Source organism: Pongo pygmaeus, chromosome 1, assembly GCF_028885625.2.
Source record: "Pongo pygmaeus isolate AG05252 chromosome 1, NHGRI_mPonPyg2-v2.0_pri, whole genome shotgun sequence".
Lineage (NCBI taxonomy): Eukaryota > Metazoa > Chordata > Mammalia > Primates > Hominidae > Pongo > Pongo pygmaeus.
Window position 1 is genome coordinate 168,233,561 of NC_072373.2, and position 22,510 is coordinate 168,256,070.

General features: G+C 42.0%; 1 protein-coding gene across 9 annotated transcripts in view; it reads right to left on the minus strand.

The window, feature by feature from the left end:
• Positions 1-22,510, minus strand: part of PATJ (PATJ crumbs cell polarity complex component) — a 424,767-nt gene that overhangs the window by 75,824 nt on the left and 326,433 nt on the right. For all 9 annotated transcript variants that reach the window (XM_054484672.2, XM_054484719.2, XM_054484700.2 and 6 more), the window contains 2 exons: positions 7,744-7,861; positions 2,700-2,833 (listed from right to left, as the gene is read on the minus strand). In XM_054484672.2, coding sequence (XP_054340647.1) covers positions 2,700-2,833; positions 7,744-7,861 — 252 coding nt within the window. The remainder of the gene's footprint in view (positions 1-2,699; positions 2,834-7,743; positions 7,862-22,510) is intronic.

Genomic DNA, 22,510 nt, shown 5'->3' on the forward strand with positions numbered 1-22,510 from the left:
CAGTTGGTAGAGGAGAGAAGCACTTGACTGAGGAGAAGCAACTTGACTTTAGAGAGACAGCTAGACTTTGGAGGAGAGACGGCTTAACTTTAGAGAAGAGCCAGCTGGTCTTCAGGGAAGACTCTCTGCCTGTCGGTCCTCTCTCCAGCTCCCCTCTCCACTGACAGCCACTTCCATTGCTAAATAAAATTCTTCTCCACCATCTTTCAAGTGTCTGTGCAACCTAATTCTTCTCGGACACCAGACAGGAGCTTGGGACTCACCGAGTGCGGGTACCCAAAAAAGGCTGTCACACTGGCCCTTTGCCCTCGCTGGTGGGGAGCAGCTGCCCCACGCAACAAGGCAAGGGGCCCACTGAGCTGATAATGTACCGCTGTCCACAGACGACGGAGGTTAGCATTGTAACACACTCTCTGGGGCTTCAGGGGTCGCAGGCACCCCTACCTGGTCTGGCCGAGGGGACCCCACAGAGCCTGCTCCTGCCGGTGCCCAAAGCAGCCAGCTGGGTCCTGCACTCGCTCTCTCATGCGCTCCCTCCCACAACAGGCTGAGTGCAGTGGTCCAAGTAAACGGAGTACCCCTGTTGCAAGTCTGATGAAGGGGTCAAGAGAAAACTCCTCCATCATCAAGACACCGGTTTCTATCGCCTATGCTGTTCTTGAGTTTCCTAGTGCTTTAGGGAACTAATATTTACTACACAAAAGTAGAATAGGATCTCCCCACCCCCAACAGCACTACCACAAAAATGTTATATTACTGCCCAATGTGGATTAAAAAAATAGTTTTATAGACCCTGATACATTTGTTTTATCTGGCATGTACAATTTATTGCTTACTAAATAAAATGGGCAAAAGAAATACCAAAATATTCATTTAAATCATATTCATTAACAAGAGTGATTGTCTCTAGGGAGTTGCCCTGGTTTTAGGTAGTGAAGGGCAGAGCTAGGGCAAAAAGGTAGGAGGGAGATTTATTTTTCACTTTTTTCCTCTTATGGCAACTTAACTTTGTATAAGATGCAGGTATTAAATACACACACACACAATTTTCCTTTTGTATCAATTTAACTTTGTATAATATGCAGGTATTAAAACACACACACACACACACACAGACACACGTGCATTGATTAATCACATCTTGAGTAAATCAAAACCCAGGAAAAGTTTTCATTTTAATGGTGCTACTGAGCAGTGATAAACAAAAGGTACTGAATAATGAAAAATCAATCATCCTGGCCAGGCATAGTGGCTCATGCCTGTAATTGCAGCATTTTGGGAGGCTAAGATAGGAGGATCGCTTGAGCCTAGGAGTTCAAAACCAGCTTGGGCAACATAGCAAGACCCCATCTCTATTTATTTAAAAAAAAATAAAAAACAATAAAAAATAAATCATCCCAGGAAACACTAATATTCTAGACTGACTTCTAAAAAAATTATGAGTAGATATGAAAATGGTCAGTGTAAAATGAACCCTAAATTGTTGGGCTGGAATAACTCATGCATACTTTTTTTTTTTTTTTTTAACAGAGACAGGGCCTTGCTCTGTTGCTCAGGCTGGAGTATAGTGGCATGATCATAGCTCACTGCAGCCTCAAACACCTGGGCTCAAGTGATCCTCCTTCCTCAGCCTCTTGAGTAGCTGGGAATACAGGTGTGTGCCACCATGACTTGCTAATTTAAAAAAATTTTCTTTGTAGAGATGAGGTCTTGCTATATTGCCCAGGCTGTCTCAAACTCCTGGCCTCAAGCTATCCACCTGCCTCGGTTACCACGCTGGCCTGATGTATACTTTTTATCTACAATTCCCTTAAATAATGATGATGAGAATAACAATAGTTCCTACTTACTGAACACTTACTATGTGTGAGGCATCCTCTTAAATACTTCTAAATGCTGCTGTGATACTGTTGGTCTAATAAGTATTTATAAAAGTATTCAACATCCTAGATGGAGAAAATCCTGATGAAAGTTTTTTGGTTTTTTTTTTTTTTTAGACAAGGTCTTGCTCTCTGTCACCCAGGCTGGAGTGCAGTGGCATGATCACGGTTCACTACAGCCTCGATCTCCTGGGCTCAAGTGAATCTCCCGCCTCAGCCTCCTAAGGAGTGGGGCTAGAGTGCAGTAGCACGATCTCAGCTCACTGCAGCCTCCACCTCCTGGGTTCAAGTGATTCTCCTGCCTCAGACTCCTGAGTGGCTGGGATTATAGGTGTGCACCACCATGCCCAGCTAATTTTTGTATTTTTAGTAGAGACAGGGTTTCACCATGTTGGCCAGGCTGGTCTTGAACTCCTCACCTCAAGTAATCTGCCTGCCTCAGCCTCCCAAAGTGCTGGGATTACAGGCGTGAGCCATTGTGCTCGGCCCACACAGATAATTTTTGTACTTTTTGTAGAGATGGGGTTTCGCCATGTTGCCCAGGCTGGTCTTGAACTCCTGGGCTTAAGCGATCCGCTTGCCTTGGCCTCCCAAAGTGCTGGGATTATAAGCGTGAGCCACCACGCCCAGCACTGATGAAAATTAAACACTGAGAAAAATGTGAAAACTAGCTAGACTATGGATGCACATCTATTTATAATCACATTTTCTCCTCATACTATGAAAAAGGCAAGTCTTGCAGAGTTGTGGCGTAGGGCCAAAATTAACCTCAACAACTAGTTCTATGACAGTGGATACATTTTACTTCTAGAAACTTACCAAGGGTGTGTCTTTTCCTCCCACAATGCTGAGACCAAGCCCTGAACGTCCCTTGGATATTTCTATAATCATTTCCTGTCCAGGGACAATGGGACACGTTGCGGGGTCCACTGACAGAGGAGCCTGGAAACCACCTGGAAAAGAATTGAACACAGCATGACCGGTGCGTAAGAGTTGCAGCTCAGCCTACACATTCCACCACGTGGGGAGTGTGGGGCTTGCACGTGTTTATCACTGCACTCTTTTCCTGCCAAACACCATGAAGCAAAAAGCTGGGTCATTCCTGCCTCTTCACCCAGGGATGACACTGTTGAGATTAAAAAGATAACTCCCACCCCTCAACCCATCAATTTTACTTGAAAGTTTTAAATCTTATTTTATTTATTTATATTTTTGAGACAGAGTCTTACTCTGTCGCCCAGGCTGGAATGCAGTGGTGCGATCTCAGCTCACTGCAACCTCCACCTCCTGGGTTCAAGCAATTCTCCTGCCTCAGCTTCCCAAGTAGCTGGGATTATAGGCACCCGCCACCACGCCTGGCTAATTTTTTTATTTTTAGTAGAGACGAAGTTTTGCCATGTTGGCCAGGCTGGTCTCGAACTCCTGGCCTCAGGTGATCCGCCTGCCTTGGCCTCCCAAAGTGCTAGGACTATAGGTGTGAGCCACTGCACCTGGCTAAAAGTTTTAAAATCTTAAAATACATCATGAAAATCTGTATGGAAAAATTACAATGATTAAATGATTAGGTATATGAAGCCCTATGTTACAATGAGAATAAAGGCTGGTATAACAGGAGATTCTGAGCTATAGAATACTAATTAAGAAACAGTGCCTAAATACTTTCAATTAGAGCATATCAGATGAATTAAATTATTAAGATGTATAAAGGATTTAATCAATAAAGCATGAAATACCTGAAAATAACAATTACCTAAAATTTATCCCCAAATATATTACATATATAGTAAAGCAAAATGTATATAAACACAAGACTCAAAAATTACTTGCGGGATTCATAGAGGAAAAGTTTATTTAAAAGTTACTGCTTTTTTACAAAGGTTTATTTTTCAAAACAATTGTTTTAGGCTGGGTTTTTCCAAAGAGTGAGGGAAAAAATGTTTATAGGCTAAGAAAAAATGTTTAAATAACACCTGTTTATCCAGCATAAAATCTACACACATGCATTTCCAGATAACCTAACCTATTAAAAACTCAAAACGTTTGGCCGGGCGCGGTGGTTCACGCCGGTAATCCCAGCACTTTGTGAGGCCGAGGTGGGAGGATCACCTGAGGTCAGGAAGTTCGAGACCAGCCTGGTCAACATAGTGAAACCTCGTCTCTACTAAAAATACAAAAAATAGCTGGGCGTGGTGGTTCATGCCTGTAATCCCAGCTACTCAGGAGGCTGAGGCAGCAGAATTGCTTGAGCCCGAGGCACAGGTTGCAGTGAGCTGAGATTGTGCCATTGCACTCTAGCGTGGCCAAGAAGAGTGAAACTCCATCTCAAAATGGCAACGACAACAACAAAACCTCAAAACATTAAAAATGTTGAATAGTTTCAAGAGATGCTCATACAAATCACAGTCTCCAGAAAATGTCATATTTTCTGATAACTAAGTTTGATCACCATGAGTATTGTTTCTTACATTATGATATAATTCAGGAAAGGGCTGATGAGAGAGGGCTCCATCTGCTGGTCAGCTGCAGCTAATGCACAGAGCTGAGATGAGATCCCAGTGCTCATTAAACCTATGTAAAAGCAGGGGTCAGCGGACTACAGCCTGCGGATCAAGAATGAGTTTTCACTTTCAAAAGCTTGAAAAAAAATCAAAAGAAAAATAATGTCTCAAGGTTTGTGAAAATGATATGAGTCTAAATCACAGTGTCTGTAAAGAAAGTCGTACTGGAACACAAACCCACTAATTCATTTATGCCTAGCCTATCGCTGCTAGCATACTACAACGGCAGGGGTGAGTAACTGCAATAGAGTTTGTGTGGCCCATAAGCCTAAAATATTTATGATCTGCTTCTTTATAGAAAAAGCTTATCAATCTCTGGTATAAAACAAAAAGAAACAGGCTCTAGGTAAGCCTGTGGGGGTTCTGCTCTAACTAAGTGATAATTATGGTCTTTGAGATGAAAAGGCACAGGTTTTGGAGTGGCACAGAGCCACAGTTGAGTTCCTAAGCAGGAATTTAACAGGAGGGTGAAAGTGGAGCTCACTTCTCATCAGAAAAATGCATGTAACCACTATTAAAGAGGCTGTTAGAGAAACTAAATGAACAGTGTGTGTGAGGCGCCCAGCCCAGAGTCTGGCACATTGTGGGTATTCATATATCTGCTGTTCCCATCCATATGGAATTTATTAATCTAAAGGCCTCCTGGTTAAGAGCAAGAAATTCAGTGACACAACCATAAAAAGTGCCATATTTAGAAGTAGCCTATGGCCAGCCTATGGTGGCTAGCACACTACAATGGCAGGGGCGAGAAACAACAACAGAGGCTGTGTGGACCACAGCCTAAAATATTTACTATCGACTTCTTTATAGAAAAATCTTGCCAATAAGACAAAAAGAAACAGGCTCTAGGTAAGATACAGGCAAGTCAGAATATTAAATTGTAAACCAAATTTGTCTCTAAATCTTTTTCCAGCATATGTATTTTATACTACATTTCCCATTAATTTACAATAAAAATGATGTACGATAGTGGCACACTTTCATGGGTGCTTTAAAAAGTTTATATTGCTTTTAGGCCGGGTGCGGTGGTTCACGCCTGTAACCCCAGCACTTTGGGAGGCTGAGGTGGGAGGATCACCAGAGTTCAGGAGTTTGATACCAGCCTGACCAACATGGTGAAACCCCATCTCTATTAAAAATACAAAATTAGCCAGGCATGGTGGCACATGTCTGTAATCCCAACTACTAGGAAGGCTAAGGCAGGGGAATCACTTGAACCCGGGAGGCAGAGGTTGCAGTGAGCCGAGATCACACCATTGCACTCCAGCCTGGGCAATAAGAGCAAAACTCCATCTCAAATAAATAAATAGATAAGTAAATAAAAAGTTTATACTGCTTTTGTAAATGACTAGCATAGTCTCCTGAGTGAGAAGAGAGAAAGAAACCTGGTGAGACATCCTGGAGATGGCATTTCTTTTCCTGCCTCCATGTTTGCCTCACCCTAGCCAGTCCTGAGTCAATCTTTTTATTTACTTCTCTCATGGAAACCAGCCCCAAACGTGGCTCATACCAAGTCCTCAATAAATGCTTGGTAAGTAGATGAGGAAATGAATAAAATTTCTACAGATTCAACTGTAGGATGATGAACTTCATTTATTTTTATTTAACCATGACAATAAAAACCAGGAAGGATGCTGAATTTCTGTCATCCAAGTATAAATATGTGATATATATTACCAAAACTCAACTCGTCTACCTCCACAGTCAGCATGCATTGTTGGTAAAGTGCCAAGTATACATATTCTAATAGGGCTTTAGAGGACAGACTGTCTCTGTTGCGACTACCTAACTCCATCATTATAGTGTGAAAAAAGCCACTGACGATACAGAAACAAATAAGTATCTATAAACTTGTCTTTGTGGACACTGAAATATGAATTTCATAGAATATTTTAATAAAATTTTCTTTGGTGTTTTTTCAACCTTTAAAAAGTGAAAACCTTTTTTTACTTGTAGACCATACACAACTAGCTGGTGGGCCAGATTTGACCTATGTGCCATAGTTTTCTGACCACATGCATCAAATGTTTTAGTACAACGACAATGCTTTAAAATAGTACCTGCTTGATGAACTTTATGAAGTTAATATTTATGAAAAAATATATAAAAGACAAATACCACAAAGACTTCAGAACTGCTAAATTAATGCAGGGTTATGCTTTGCCATTGGTGAGTACTGTCTTTTAAAGAGCTTATTTCTTACTGGTGTATACTGCACAAAAGCAAAGTAGGGCTGGGCACAGTGGCTCACATCTGTAATCCCAGCACTTTGGGAGGCCGAGGCAGGCAGATCACTTGAGGTCAAGAGTTTGAGATCAGCCTGGCCAACATGGTGAAACCTCATCTCTACTAAAAATACAAAAATTAGCCGGGCATAGTGGTGGGCACCTGTAATCCCAGCTACTCAGGAGGCCGAGGCAGAAGAATCACTTGAACCCGGGAGGCAGAGGTTGCAGTGAGCCGAGATCACCTCCCTGCACTCCAGCCTGGGTGACAGAGTGAGACTCTGTCTCAAAAAAAAAAAAAAAAAAAAAAGCAAAGTGGAAATACCTATTATTTATTATAAAGTTCTATTTTCAACCCCCAGTCAGCATAATTCAAGCCAGGAATTTAAAGACAGAATGTGCATGCCAATTTCTTTAAGCATTGAAAATCAACATTCTTCAAACAGCTTATAGCAACATTTGCAGGGCTAAAAATTGGGTTTGATAGGATTTTTAAAGACATATTACTCAAGACCTAAATATAATCTTTTGTAGAGATTAGAGAAGAATAATACAGAAGCCTCAGATTCAAATAACATTTACTGAGGTCCTTTTCTTTGCTTTTCTTTTTTTTTTTTTTTGAGGCAGAGTTTCACTCTGTTACCCAGGCTGGAGTTCTGTGGTGCGATCTCAGCTTACTGCAACTTCTGCCTCCTGGGTTCAAGCGATTCTCCTGCCTCAGCCTCCTGAGTAGCTGGGATTACAGGCACGCGCCACCATGCCCGGCTAATTTTTTGTATTTTTAGTAGAGACAGGGTTTCACCATGTTGGCCAGGCTGGTCTCGAACTCCTGACCTACTGAGGTCCTTTTCTGTTCTAGTGCTTTTATATTCAAAAAGCAATAGGCAATGGCGATGGCAGAGAGGAGGAAAAATGGTGTAGGAAATGAAGTGACCTATCCAAGCCCCAAAGCTAAGGAAGCGGAGGAAGCATCCAGAGTCAGACTTCTGCCTCCTGGTCCAGTTCTCGTTTTAGGACATTATGATCCCTTGCCTTCTCTAAGGCTTAATGAGCCAGATCTGCTCAGGGAAAGAATCATACCATAGCCTGTGGAGTCTGCATCTGTTGAATGGTATGATGAAGCTGGTGCTAATGGTATCTCTTGTGAACTGAAGGAGACTTTTGTTAGATATTTTTGCTGTTTCATCTGGCTGACAGCCTACAAAAGAAAGGAAAATTAGATGAATATCAAAAAGGAGAAAGGTAACAAGAAAATACTTTAAAACTGGTGTATTGTTACCAAAACAATGGTGCAGTCCAATGATATCTTTTGAGAATATAAGGTTGGAGGGTGGCAAGAAGTTAGGATGATTTATGCCTCATTCCTCATGCTTCCCTATTTAACTTTACAACTAAAATGCTTTGATGAAGGGCAGACCAAGGAAGGGAGGAAAGATAAAAGCTGAAGATACTCTGTCAGTGTGATCTGTACATGAAGCTGGGGGTGGGAGGCAAAACAAAAATTATTTTGCAATTTCTACTCATTCTGATGAAATCAGCAAGAAGTCCCTTTATCTATGGACTTTGAAGTGACTTATCTGTGTTGTGCACATTGAAAAACAATCTACGCTGGGGATGTTTAGAGCATCAACACTGTCCATTTCTTCGGGACACAAAGATGCATTTGGCAGGTTAATTAAGCAAAATGAGGGGCGGACACAGAAAACCAACATCTACTGAAAGCCTACTAAATGCCAGGTATATCAGTGACATTTAATTCACATAAAGGAAGCACAGTTTCTTTATTGAGTCCCTACTATGTTCCAGGCACCTATGATACCCAGTGCCTGGAACATAGTAGGGACTCAATAAAGTGCTTGATGAATGAATGAACAAGAAAGAAAGAACAAAGAAAAGCAAAACTGAAGACATGAGTAACTTAGGGTAGTAAGTGAACTTGCAATTCCGTGAAGGTACAGGGACCTTTACTGTGTGAGTCTGGGAAAAATTAACTTGTAATTCTGGATTTTTGCTGACAGTACCTCCAATGAATATTAATATTAAAAAACTAAGGGGCCAGGTGCGGTGGCTCATGCCTGTAAACCCAGCACTTTGGGAGGCTGAGGTGGGCGGATCACCTGACGTCAGGAGTTCGAGATCAGCCTGGCTAACATGGTGAAACCCCATCTCTACTGAAAACAATATAAAAATTAGCCAGGCGTGGTGGTGCATGCCTGTAATCCCAGCTACTTGGGAGGCTGAGGCAGGAGAATTGCTTGAGCCCAGGAGGCAGAGGTTGCAGTGAGCTGAGACCGCGCCATTGCACTCCAGCCTGGGCAACAAGAATGAAACTCCGTCTCCAAAAATAAATACATACATACATACACACACTAAGAAAAACCAAAAGGACTCCTTGCTTATTTAACAGGCAGTTAAGAAATATAGGTAGTAACCTGACCTGCCTTCTGGATCTGCAGTTGGCCAGGGAACCCAACCCCAGCTGGAAGAGTCTGGTAGTGAAGCACCAGGCTGCCCCTGGAGTCTAGAAATAGGACCAAGGTAACTGCTCCAGAACTGTAACACCTCAAGATTCTGTCAGTGGAAAGCTGTGCCTCAATATAGGGCATTGTGCAGTGTGCAGTAACAACAAAACAATACCATCCATTGTGCATATGCACTGTGCTTTCTAGTTTTCAAAACACTTTTACATCCATGCACTGTGCTTTCTAGGTTTCAAAACACTTTTACATCCATAAATTCATTCAATCACATGAACAACCCTGACAGTTAAATATTACTTTTTTTCTTTTTGCAGAAAATCAAGCATAAATGTCAAGTGACATATTTGAAATCACGCTGCTAATTAGAGAAAGAGGTAGAACTGGAAGTCAATAGTTGAAGAATGCTACAAGCTTAAAGTGTTTATCAAACAGCTGATAGGCAATGATTCTATGGATGTTCTTTTGTTTTTTCCTGCAGTTTTTCTATCACCATCTTCTTTTTTTTTGGACAGGGTCTCACTCTGTCACCCAGGCTGGAACAGTTGTGTGATCTCGGCTCACTAAAGCCTTGATCTCCTGGGCTCAGATGATTCTCCCACCTCAGCCTCCTGAATACCTGGGATTACAGGTGCACACCACCACGCCTGGCTAATTTTTTGTATTTTTAGTAAAGATGGGGTTTTGCTGTGTTGCCCAGGCTGGTCTCGAACTCCTGGACTCAAGCAATCCACCCACCTCAGCATCTCAGAGTGCTGGGATTACAGGCATGAGCCACTGTGCCCAGCCACTATCAGCATCATTTAATATTGACTAAAAAAGACTTGTTCAATTACACATTTATCAGTGATTTATCAGGAAGGAAGTGGAAAAGGACAAATAAGGGGTTACTATAAGAAAACAACATTGAGAGGACTTAGATATCCAATTATTCTAAGGACCACATTTATTAGCCTCATTGAAGGTAGGTGTGCCAACAGGCTAAGTCCTGGTCAATGGGACGTAAACAGAAGTGAATGTACAATTTTTAGGTCATTCTCCTAAGGAGAAAGATCCTGTCTTTCCCTTCTCACTGCTTGGAATGCAGATGTGTTGGTAATAACTGAAGCAGCCCTCTTAAACTAAAGAATGGATGCCACCATTTGAGGATGGTAGAGTAATCAAATAAGAATGATATAGTAATCAGATGAGAGGTGCTTGGGTCTCTGACACTTTGGAGACACCATATCATCCTCCAACGGACCACACACAGCCACACACAGACTCTTATGCTAAACAGAACTTCTTGCAGCAATTGAGCCTGTATCTTAGTTCACACAGTACTTACATCCAACTTACATGTGGTATCACCTCAAGAAAGAACATGGATTCCCAACAAAGCTGGGTGCAAGCCGCAGAGTTCTTTTATGAAAAATCACGCGACTTTTAAAACAAGAAAGCACTAGAGAGAGCAGACTAGATTACTAGATTACGACTTTTCTATAGCACGAGATGATTGTTGCTTTTCTTTATATCCCAGTTTCATGTAGCATCTGGTGCATAATAGGTCCCTGATAGATATTGGTGGAATTGAATTCAATTTAACAATAAGGAAGCAGTCCATAGAATCCAAGTGAAATATCCAAACATATATACATAGAGGCGGGCCTCCAGTTGTCAGTATGTGTGGTGATGGATGAAGGAGTGTTCCCATGCTTATTCATTGGCACAAAACCAAACTACTATGCAAGAAAGATCAGAAAGAATGGATTTGCTGTTGTATGTTACTGTATTATAAGAACTGAGATGGACTTTATAGGTCATCCAACCTACTAAACCTGTGGTTTTCAACCCTGTTTCATAATAGGAACACCTACGGAGCTTTTAAAAATTACAGATGCTAGGATCCCCATAGCAGACAAAATAAATTAGCATCTAGGGGTGTGGATTCCAGGCAGGTTTTTTTTGTTTTTTGTTTTTTTTTTTAATTGAGACTTATTGCTTAAGACTTAATCTTCTTTTAAGAAGCCCTGGCTTAAGAATCCATGGTTTAACTTTAAACGATAAGTCTCAGTTAAAAACAAAACAAAACAAAACAAAACTTGCCTGGGATCCACATCCCTAGATGCCAGTTTATTTTGGTCTGGGATGGGGGTCCTAGCATTTGTGATTTTTTTTAAAGCTCCCTAGGTGTTCCTATTATAAAACAGGGTTAAGAATCACTGGTTTAGTTGTAAAACACCCTTGTAGTTGTATCAAAATTGTACTTGTGAGTGTTTTTCTTTTTCTTTTTTTTTTTGAGATGGAGTCTCACTCTGTTGCCCAGGCTGGAGGGCAGTGGCATGATCTCTGGTCACTGCAAGCTCTGCCTCCCGGGTTCACGCCATTCTCCTGCCTCAGCCTCCCGAGTAGCTGGGACTACAGGCACCCACCACCACGCCCGGCTAATTTTTTGTATTTTTAGTAGAGACGGGGTTTCACCATGTTAGCCAGGATGGTCTCGATCTCCTGACCTCGTGATCCACCCACCTCGGCCTCCCAAAGTGCTGGGATTACAGGCGTGAGCCACCACGCCCGGCCCTTGTCAGTGTTTTTCTAGAGAAAGGATTTACACTTCATCAGGCTCTCATGATAGGAAAATAAAAATCAATACTCAAAAGAAGGTATATGTTGCTAAGTTTGCTATCACTAATTAGCCGTGTGAACACAGACAAGTCACTTGACCGCCCCATCTATAAATTGGTTATACATCTATATCTTGCAAGGTTGTTGTAAAGATTAAAGGTAAATAAATAAACCCATCATTGTGCCAGAAATAATTTAGGCTCAATTAATAACAGCTATTAATGCTTTTATGTCCTTTTAGAACATATCAATAAATGATTGGCCAGCTTCTGATTGAAAACCTTCAGGGATGGAAAATTCCACTTCCATGAAGAAGCTCATTCCATTTTGGAGCAGCTCAAAGGGTAGAAAAGTTCTGTATAGTGAGCTGCCAGCCTCACTGCAGATGATGCCCACTGACCTCTGGGCCATTTCTCTTTGGAAGCCGCAGAAAGGGCTTAAAATCACTTTCCCAAAGGAGAATAATTTAGATGTTTAGGTGCTCATTGTTCTGCAAGAAGAAGAATGTAAGATGATATTTAGGATTTGCCCTAGCTCTAAAATTCTATGGTTGTAATATTTTAGAGATGTTTGATATGCGCTTGAGGTAGGTGGGAGTATATAAAGTTTTGTTTGTTTGTTTGTTTTTGAGACAGAGTCCCGGTCTGTCACCCAGGCTGGAGTGCAGTGCTGTGATCTCAGCTCACTGCAACCTCCGCCTCCTCGGTTCAAGTGATTCTCCTGCCTCAGCCTCCTGAGTAGCTGGGATTACAGGCGGCCGCCACCATGCCTGGCTAATTTTGGTATTTTTAGTAGAGATGAGGTTTTGCCACGTTGGCCAGGCTGGTCTTGAACTCCTGACCTCAGGTGATCCACCCGCCTCAGCCTCCCAAAGTGCTGGGATTACAGGCACGAGCCACTGTGCCTGGCCGGGAGTATATATAAAGTATTAACACCTTAATGTATTTGCAAATACATTCAAGCAAAACCTGCTTTTAAATTTAAAAATTATAATTGGCCAGATGCAGTAGCTCACAACTATAATCCCAACATTTTGGGAGGCTGAGGTGTGAGGACTGCTTGAGCCCAGGAGTTTGAGGTTACAGTGAGCTATGATTGCACTACTGTACTCTAGCCTGGGTGACAGAGTAAGACACTGACTCTTAAAAAAAAATTGCTTAAAGGTTTTCAGTTGAACTGAATTTGGTTATTTTTAAGGTTCATTCTGTATCTATTTTTTTTAATTTGGGTTTTCAGCATATAATTTTACAGAATTTTCAAAGGCATTTTCTTTGGCAATGTTTGAAATATATATTTCCTGTAAACTCTAGTAATCTATAGTTTCTTAAATATAAAAATAGCTAACACAGTAATAATGTATACATTTTAGACAGACAAAAACATAGATTAGTACACAGATATGAAAATCTGGAGTTAAAAAAAGCAAGGAAAAAGCTCAACAGCAACAGAAGTATAAAAATTTGATAAAAGTTTATAGTTCTTTAAGAGAGGTGAAATTCAAATGTAAGGAACCCTAAAGTTATTTTATAGAAATTCTTCCATTTGTAATTTTTATTTCTAACATTGTGTAAGACATGGTGCTCTCAGAAATTTTTTTGGAGATGGAGTCTCACTATATCGCTTAGGCTGGTCTGGAATTCCTGGGCTCAAGCAAGCCTTCTGCCTCAGCTACCTGAGTAGCTGGGACTACAGGTATGCACCACTGTGCCTGGCTAGATAGAATTTATTTAAGTGCAAGGGTGTTTTCAGGGATACCCTTTTATTATTTATTTATTTAAAGACAGCGTCTCACTCTGTCACCCAGGCTGGAGCGCAGTGGTGCAATCTTGGCTCATTGCAACCTCTGCCTCCCAGGTTCAAGTGATTCTCATGCCTCAGCCTCCTGAGTAGCTGAGACTACAGGTATTCACCACATCTGGCTAATTTTTGTATTTTTGGAAGAGATTTTTGTATTTTTAGCAGGCTTGCTATGTTGGCCAGTCTGGTCTGGAACTCCTGACCTCAAGCAATCTGCCTGCCTTGGCCTCCCAAAGTGCTGGGATTACAAGCATGAGCCACCATGCCCAGCCAGGGGTGCCCTTTTAAACATCTGTTAGGGGATTGGGACAGAGAGGTGAACACAGGATATTTGCATGCAACTTGCACAGAATCAATGATACAGTTGTGGCTTGATTTCAGGTTGCATGATACTCCACAACCTCCTGTCAAGTAATAAAAGATCTGATCTCATTGCAATCACCTCCTTTTCTTTTGGAACCCAGTCTATAACGCACGCTAACCCAGCAGAACAAAACCTAAAGTACAAGTTATGTACATTGTCAGGTGGGTATTCCAGTGCCTTCTGCTGATCTGCCACCATGCCCTGACCAATCACCTGGGACATGTCTTCCTGAAATGTAAAAGACACAATCAATTAGCAGCATTGGAGGGCTCAACCGCACTTTCCAATTTCAGCAGTTAGTACATTTAATTGGGCTTCGGTCTACTACAAAAATGACCAAAACACTGGGTAAAAAAGTTTCATTCACCTACTGGACTAACTCTTAGAAATGAACGCAGCCTTGTCATTTCCAAATTTTTTCAGCTGTTTCAGATCTGTGAGGCCTTAGACCTCTCAGATTTCTTTTCTTTTTCTTTTTCTTCTTCTTCTTCTTCTTCTTTTTTTTTTTTTAATAAAAGACAGAGTCTTTTCCTGTTGCTGCTGGAGCGCAGTGTGCTTTTCACAGGCATGATCTCAGTACTAAGCAGCACAGGGGTTTTCACCTGCTCTGTTTCTGACCTAGGTTGGTTCACCCCTTTTTAGGCATCTTGGTGGTCCCTCCTCCCAGGAGGTCACCATGTCGATGCCGAACTTAGTGTGGACACCCAATTGGCAGAGCTTGTTATAGCGTCAAAATTCTGGGCTCAAGTGATCCTCCTGTCTCAGCCTCCTGAGTAGCTGGGACTACAGGAGCAACAACACACTCGGCCAGATATCCTTTGATGGTCATTTCAGCCAGTTTTTTCTTTTTCGTTACACTAATATCCGTATAAAAGTATCTGTTCAGGGCTCAAATCCTGAACTAGATTTTTTTCCCCTTAAGACATTCAATTAGAATTAAAAAAAAACAAAAAACAACACGGCTACAGAAAATACTGTGGGATAAAGGTAAGTTAGCTCTAAATCCCACGGAGGAGCGCAGAATCCAGACTTGGGAGAATCCAAACTGCCTAAACACGTGGAAAGCTGAAGCATAGCGAAAGGGCAGTTTATTAACTGAAATAAATAATAACACCAATAAATTGACCAGAATGTTTATGTCTGCCTCCCATCATATCCTATCTTTTTTTTCAATAGGCACACTTTCAGGAGAAATTATCATATGATGGTTTACTTTAAGGCATAAATTCCTGCAACTGGGCTTGGACAAAGCAGGGAACAGGAGAGACTGGTTTGGATAGGAGAAAGCATGGGTTTACTCTGTCTCTTGGTAACGTCTGAGAGACACCCAGGTGGTGAGGTGTAGTACACAGACAGCAGGTAGGTAAGCTGATTTGGAAGGTAGGGATAACTTGTATAATGAATGGAATGTTAGGAGTTTGTGATCCTAGCTCTTCAACTTAAGAGTTCTGCAAACCTGGCCGGGCACGGTGGCTCACGCCTGTAATCCCAGCACTTTGGGAGGCCAAGGGGGGCGCGAATCACCTGAGGTCAGGAGTTCGAGACCAGCCTGGCCAGTCTGTACTAAAAATACAAAAATTAGCTGGGCGCCTGTAATCCCAGTTACTTGGGAGTCTGAGGCAGGAGAATCACTTGACCTGGGGAGGTAGAGGTTGCAGTGAAATGAGATTGTGTCACTGCACTCCAGCCTGGGTGACAGAGCAAGATTCTGTCTCAAAAAAAAAAGTGTTATACAAACTGAACAGGTTGTTTGCCCTCTTCAAGCCTTAATTTCCCCATCCATAAAATGCAAAAAAATAAAAGTAGCTATACTTTCAGGATGCTGAAAAGATTAAATGAAGTAATACATGAGCGCCCTTAGCATCACACCTGGCAATTAATAATATTTACTAAAGATGCTAATGATGATAGTAAATGGAATTGGGCTATGGTAGCCCCATGTTCCTAAATGGGGACTAGTGCAGGGCCCAGAACATGCACCCAGAACCACGGTGCTAAGAGTCTTGGAAGTGACCTAGAAAGGACACTTTTCTCCTGTAGGAAATGCTGGAGGCAATTTTTAGAGTAAGCAGGACTAACTTACCTTTGTATCTCACAGTATTTTCTGTAACTGGTTTTTGTTTGTTTTTTGTTTTTTGTTTGTTTGTTTTGTTTGTTTTTTGCCTTTAATTGAATCTGACATCCCCTGCCTTGGGTTTCTTTCCTAGGCATGTTCACACAGCCTTTCTTCACCAGGCTCCCATTAGATGTATAACAATACAATAGATAGTGACCAAGTTATGCCCAGCTGTTCATTATTATTAGATTCAGTTACAATCTCATCCTATGTCCTTAATTCCCCATTGGTTTACAACCTGAGAGATTTAACCCCAGTAAGCACTATCCTGAGACTGGAGCCTAGGTCCCCTGGATGACCATGCCTACACTTAGCTGCCTACTTTCTAACTGATTTTTGGGGGGCCAGACTTATCTCACTCATTCAGATTCTCTTTAATTTTCCCCTTCTAGGAGAAAGATCCTAGGACTGCTCCTCTGCCTTTTATAAACTTTGCTCCTAAACAGATAATATGATATAAAATGAACTAAAAAATTACCTCATCTTGTAATTCTTCCCTTAGCCCCTGGGTGGTGCCCCTTCCACAAGATGAACCAATTAATTTGATCACTTATTTGCAAGATTATATTGTATCTTTTTATGTATGTGTCTCCAATATCTTAATATGATCGACTTTGTCTTATTTCTTTCTTCAACATATGGCAGAATAGAATATGGGCTTTATAAAGTGTTAGTGCTGAATGAATCAAAGTTCTGGAACTTAAATCTTAAATGCACCCGGGTGGACTTGAGAACCAGCCATGAAAGGAAGGTTACACAGTGAAGATGACTCTGTGGCCTTTACTTTAAAGGATCACACTCGAAAAGAGAGAAAGAAGACGTGAAAAGGTCAATAAGGCTCATGGGAATTTTTAGAGGAAAAACTCTAACCTGCCTTGTAAACAGAAACTATTGGTGTTACTCCTACCAGTGTGTATCAAATGGCCTAGGAGGAGCAAAAGTAAGTGCCTCTGTTTGAAAATGATATTGTAGATCTGCAATTCGACCTTGGTTTTAACCCCAATTAACCAGCAGTGGGACAAAGGACCTGACTTCCCAAACTACAGGTTTAAAACCAATTTGCATATCACATGGAGGAAGTACTAATTTAGTTTTATTCTTCCTTATCATTTGAACTTTTTATTAAAAAGAAATGGCACTGGAATAACAGCCAGAAAATCTGGGTTCAGACTGGTTCTGCTACTTACTAGCAGTAGCAGTAATAGTGTTTGGAAACCTTCATTTTTGGCAACATTAAGAATGCAGTAACTGCTACCTGAATAAGGGGTTATGAGCAAAGCTGAATTCAATACATGCTTACTGAGCACCTACTACATGCCAGCACAAAGAAAAAGAAAAACAGAGGAGCCCTCGCCCTGAGCACATTTACAGATCTAGTGAGACAGATGTTAAAGAAATAATCATAGAAATGATGAATACAACTGAATGGTAGATGCGTGAAGGTGTGTGGTGGGAAGCAGGAGCCTGAAGTGTCAGTTTCCTTCCTTTTTTCTTGTCCTCAAAAATGTAGAAGGAATAGATGAGAAAATTGGATTTCTGAAAAGCATCTGGTCTGATGCACTGTCTCATTTCTTATATTGATTACCCTTAAACACCCGAGCCAAGGGATGGAGCTGGTACGTGATCATGATGAAAATTATGACAGCTAAAATCTCATGAGTATGAGTGTGCCTGTTACTGAGCTAGGCATATTACCCATTTGTTGGTGTACACAACAGACCTGTGTATTAGGGACAATTATTGCTCTTATTTAGAGCTGAGGTAACTGCGGCACAGAGAGGCTAAATTATTATTTGCCAAGCCAGAACTTAACTCAGACGCATCTTGCTGCAGAGCCCTTGCTCTTAACTGAGTAAACCTTCAGGGAAAGGGAAAGTACTGTTTACCTCCTCCCAGCAACACACACAAGATTCTTAGCCAGCAATGACATAGTGATTCCGTTTTTAGATCCAATATCAGGTCAGAACAAGTCATGCCTGCTTATTTTAAACTTGGGTTGGGAAAAAAAATCATGGCATTAGCTACGGCAGTGACCTTGGGTCACTTTCCTTCATATTTTGTGTTTAAACATGAATTTATAATTTGCTAATTGCCCGATTATTACACAAAAGCAGCTCTTAATGCCTTCAAAACTGAGGCTTGGGGACATTCTAATGTGTTTACTTTGCAAGGGACCCCTAAATAAGAAGAATGAAGAAGTGTTGTAGAAAGGTCATCTCATTTCATGAAATAAACTGAAATGACACATTCCGTCAGCATGATGCTATAATCTTCAGCACAGCACTATGAGCTCTGAAAGAAAATGCTTTGTGGGCCAGGAAAACTACTGTGATCAAGTGAAGGAGCTTCTGAAGGGTGGACATAAAAGGCAACCCTGGCAATATCCCATGTAACAGATGGGTGAGATGTCCAGCTGACAATCCCCAAAGCTGGTTGATCTCTGTCCCAAAGCTGGACAATCAAAATGCCCTGTCTCTCTGGCCACAGTAACTGGTCCAAGGGTGGACACTTGAACCACACAAGAATATTCTACGGATTTTCCAAAGTAGACCCAAGGGAAGAGTCAGCTCTTTTCTGGCAGAGAGGCTTAGGAGCTTCCGGCAGCCATACACACATCAGGCTGAAGAAGCACATCTGCAGAAGAAGAGTCAGATAAACAGAGAGAACCCTGGCAGCAGCAGGCCTCTGGTTCCAACCACCTCTGAGGCTAAGTGTCAACCACACGCTACCTGCGAGTATATGAAAAACAAACAAACAAACAAACCTCTAGCCCTTGAGTAAATTTCTCCTTTTGTCTAAGTAATGTCAAACTGAGATTCTGTCACTTGCAACCAAGAGACCCCTAATTGAAACAGGGTGGAGCCCATCTCTCCCAGAAAGTATCCACCAGGATAACAAACTCAGATGCATCCAGGCATCAGGCTGCAAGGGAGCCAACTGAAGATGAATGACGTGAACTGAGTATAAGACAACAAATTAGGCCAGGCGCGGTGGCTCACGCCTGTAATCCTAGCAATTTGGGAAGCCGAGGTGGGTGGATCACTTGAGTTCAGGAGACTGGCCTAGGGAACATGGTGAAACCCCATCTCTACAAAAAATACAAAAATTAGCCAGCCATGGTGGTGCACACCTGTGGTCCCAGCTACTCAGGAGGCTGAGGTAGGAGGAATCGCTTGAGCCTGGGAGGCAGAAGTTGCAGTGAGCTGAGATCGTGCCACTGCACTCCAGCTGGGGTTATAGAGTGAGACCCCATCTCAAAACAAACAAACAGAGATGGTGGTTCAGCCTAAAAGCATTCAAATTTAACAATCCTTAAAACATGCCCATCTGACAAACAACAAACGAACACTAATGTTTACTACTACTTTTGGTCCTTGGGCTTCCACTTTGTAGCTGAAGCTGCCTTTGCAAAATTATGACAGTAAGAGAAATGTGACATAGTTGACTTGATCTAGCTTCTTGACTGCCTCGCTGTCCTTGATCATCCCTGCATGTAGGCCATAGTAACTCTGGGAGGAATTTAGTGGATAGTTTAACTTGAATGCAAAGATGATAACAGTCCCCACCTAAAACTAACCCCTTTCTTGCTTAGGGATCAAAAGCTCCTTTTGTAAGAGTAATGAAAGGCCACAAAAATAGGATTATCGGGGCTGGGCGTGGTGGCTCATATCTGCAGTCCCAGCACTTTGGGAGGCCGAGGTGGGTGGATCACAAGGTCAGGAGATTGAGACCATCCTGGCTAACATGGTGAAACCCTGTCTCTACTAAAAATACAAAAAATTAGCCAGGCATGGTGGCATGTGCCTGTAGTCCCAGCTACTCGGGAGGCTGAGGCAGGAGAATTGCTTGAACCCGGGAGGTGGAGGTTGCAGTGAGCCAAGATTGTACCACTGCACTCCAGCCTGGGTGACACAGCGAGACTCCATCTCAAAATAAAAAAGAATAAGAATTATGAGAGGGGCCTGAACTCTTTGTTAATAGAGGCATAATTTCTATAACCCCTTGCTGCTCAGAGGTCATATGACTAGAGTCACAAGATTTGTGATTTCCCAAATTGTAGATAACATCACTATTGTAGAACCTAAGGTTGGTTCTTTGAGATATCTTTCAAACTGACCCCATGTGGACTTGTGACTCATGATTCAACTGATCCTGTGGCCCCACCCAGAGGTGGATCAGTGCACAAGGACTGTTTCCACACCTCTATGAATTCACCCCCAACCAATCAGCAGCACCCATTCCCTAGCCCCCTGCCCACCAAACTGTCCATAAAACCCCAAGGTCTGAGCCTTCAGGGAGACTGAGCTCCAGTTCTCCAGTGCGTGGGCTGGTCTTGCGTCAATTAAACTCTTTCTCTACTGCAATGCTGTGGTCTCAGTGGGTTGATTTTGTCTGTGCAGTTGGCAGGAGGAATATACTTAAAAAGCCTTTTCCTGGGTCAGTTCCAGCCTAATTCCTACTCATCTAACCACCTGGATTAGGTGAAATCACATTAGCAAAGTTCCCACAGGCCAAGCGTGGTGTCTACTGCCTGTAATCCCAACACTTCGGGAAGCTGTGGCAGGAAGATTGCTTGAGCCCAGGAGGTCAAAGCTGCAGTGAGCTGTGATCACACCACCGTGCTCCAACCTGGGTGACAGAGTGTGACCCTGTCTCAAAAAAAAAAAATTTCCCACAGCACGTTACCTTATCCTTCAATAATACTTATTAACCTTAATAATTACTTATTTAAAGTTGGATTCAAATCTTGGCTGTGACACTTATTAGTTGAGTGTCTCAGTTTCCTTATCTATAAAATGGGAATAGTAATAGACCAATCTCATATAAAATACAAATTGATGCACTTGGAATAATGCCTATAGAATGCATAGTAAATGCCATGACAGCATTAGCTGCTGTTATCCTCGGCAGTTCTGAAAGCTCCCTGAAGGCGGGATTCCTCACTGTCACTACACCTTGTTTAGTGCAGAGCCTGGGACATAACTGGCCCTCAATACAAACTTGCTTAATTTCTGAAAGAGAAGGTAGATTTATAGCTCCCTTTGAAAGATAACAAAATCAACACACGTTTTAGATTATAGGCTCTTATTATGTGGGCAAATAAGGCTTCCCAGAAAACCGAAAACTTCATAGACTCAGAGAACAGTGCCCAAGCAACAGCACTTGTTTCTGAGGAGCAGTGGGATTCTGAAGAGAGGGGATGTGACCAGTGTGAGAAAGTCTGAGTTCTGGGTTCTGAGCCCTGTCATTTTACTTCTCTAAGCCCTGTGTGCTAATAATTACGATTGTGAGATCACTTTCTCAATTTAGAAAAAATCTGGTAAGCAAGTGATTCCTTCTGGGCAAGTTAGATTTCAAGTTGAATAAGTCTCCACATTGGACCAGTTACAGCGGTTGGGAATGAATGTAAGCTAGTAGATACCAAAGGTGTACATTTTTTTTTTTGAGACAGAGTCTTACTCTGTCACCCAGGCTGGAGTGCAATGGCATGATCTTGGCTCACTGCAACCTCTGCCTCCTGGGATCAAGCGATTTGCCTCAGCCTCCCAAGTAGCTGGAATTACAGGCAAGCGCCACTATGCAGGGCTAATTTTTGTATTTTTAGTAGAGAAGGAGTTTTGCTATGTTGCCCAGGCTGGCCTCAAACTCCTGAAATCAGGTGATCTGCCTGTCTTGGCCTCCCAAAGTGCTGGGATTACAGACATGAGCCACCACACCCGGCCTAAAGCTATGAATTTGTGTCAAAACTGTGTGCCTACATTTCTGCTGTCTTTGAGTTCATGAGGTTACTTGCTCTGTTACCCTGGTGTCTCTACATTATCTTCATTTACTACAGTGAGGGGAACAGAATAGAAGAAAAAAACCAAAAGCTTTTCTCCAGAGACTTTCCTGAAGGAAGCAGACTTGACTGTAAAGCCTACAGCCTTTTTTATCACAAGAAAAGGAAATTTATCATGTACGCAAATCTCAAGTGGTTTTCAGGAATACAAGATGTAGAGAACAATGAGCTGTGAAAAATGCCACATATTTGAATGCACTTGAACTCTGCCATTGGCAATTTGCATACTGTCACAAAAGAGAAGCCAGTGCTGACTCAGTCACACTTTCTTGCTCCTTAGAGGGAATTCCTAGACTCTTGCTACAGATGTATTTTTTATGTTGCATCTGAAACAGAAAAAAAGATTTGCACAGTGACATTTGCTCCCAATAGCAAACCAGAAATCCAGCAGTTGATAGAGTGCAAATTGGGGGTAAAAATCGATTTTAAGCATACAGTTCAAGACCTCATATTAAAAATGAGTAGGATACAACACCTGGGAATTCTAGCCTGGAAGTAAGACCAGCAAGAAGCCCATAATCATTAGAAACACATTTTAAGCTATCTTTTCATACTTGGATACCAGCACTTTAAAAACACTTACGAGGGCCCGGCGCGGTAGCTCATGCCACCCAGCACTTTGGGAGGCCGAGGACGGCAGATCACTTGAG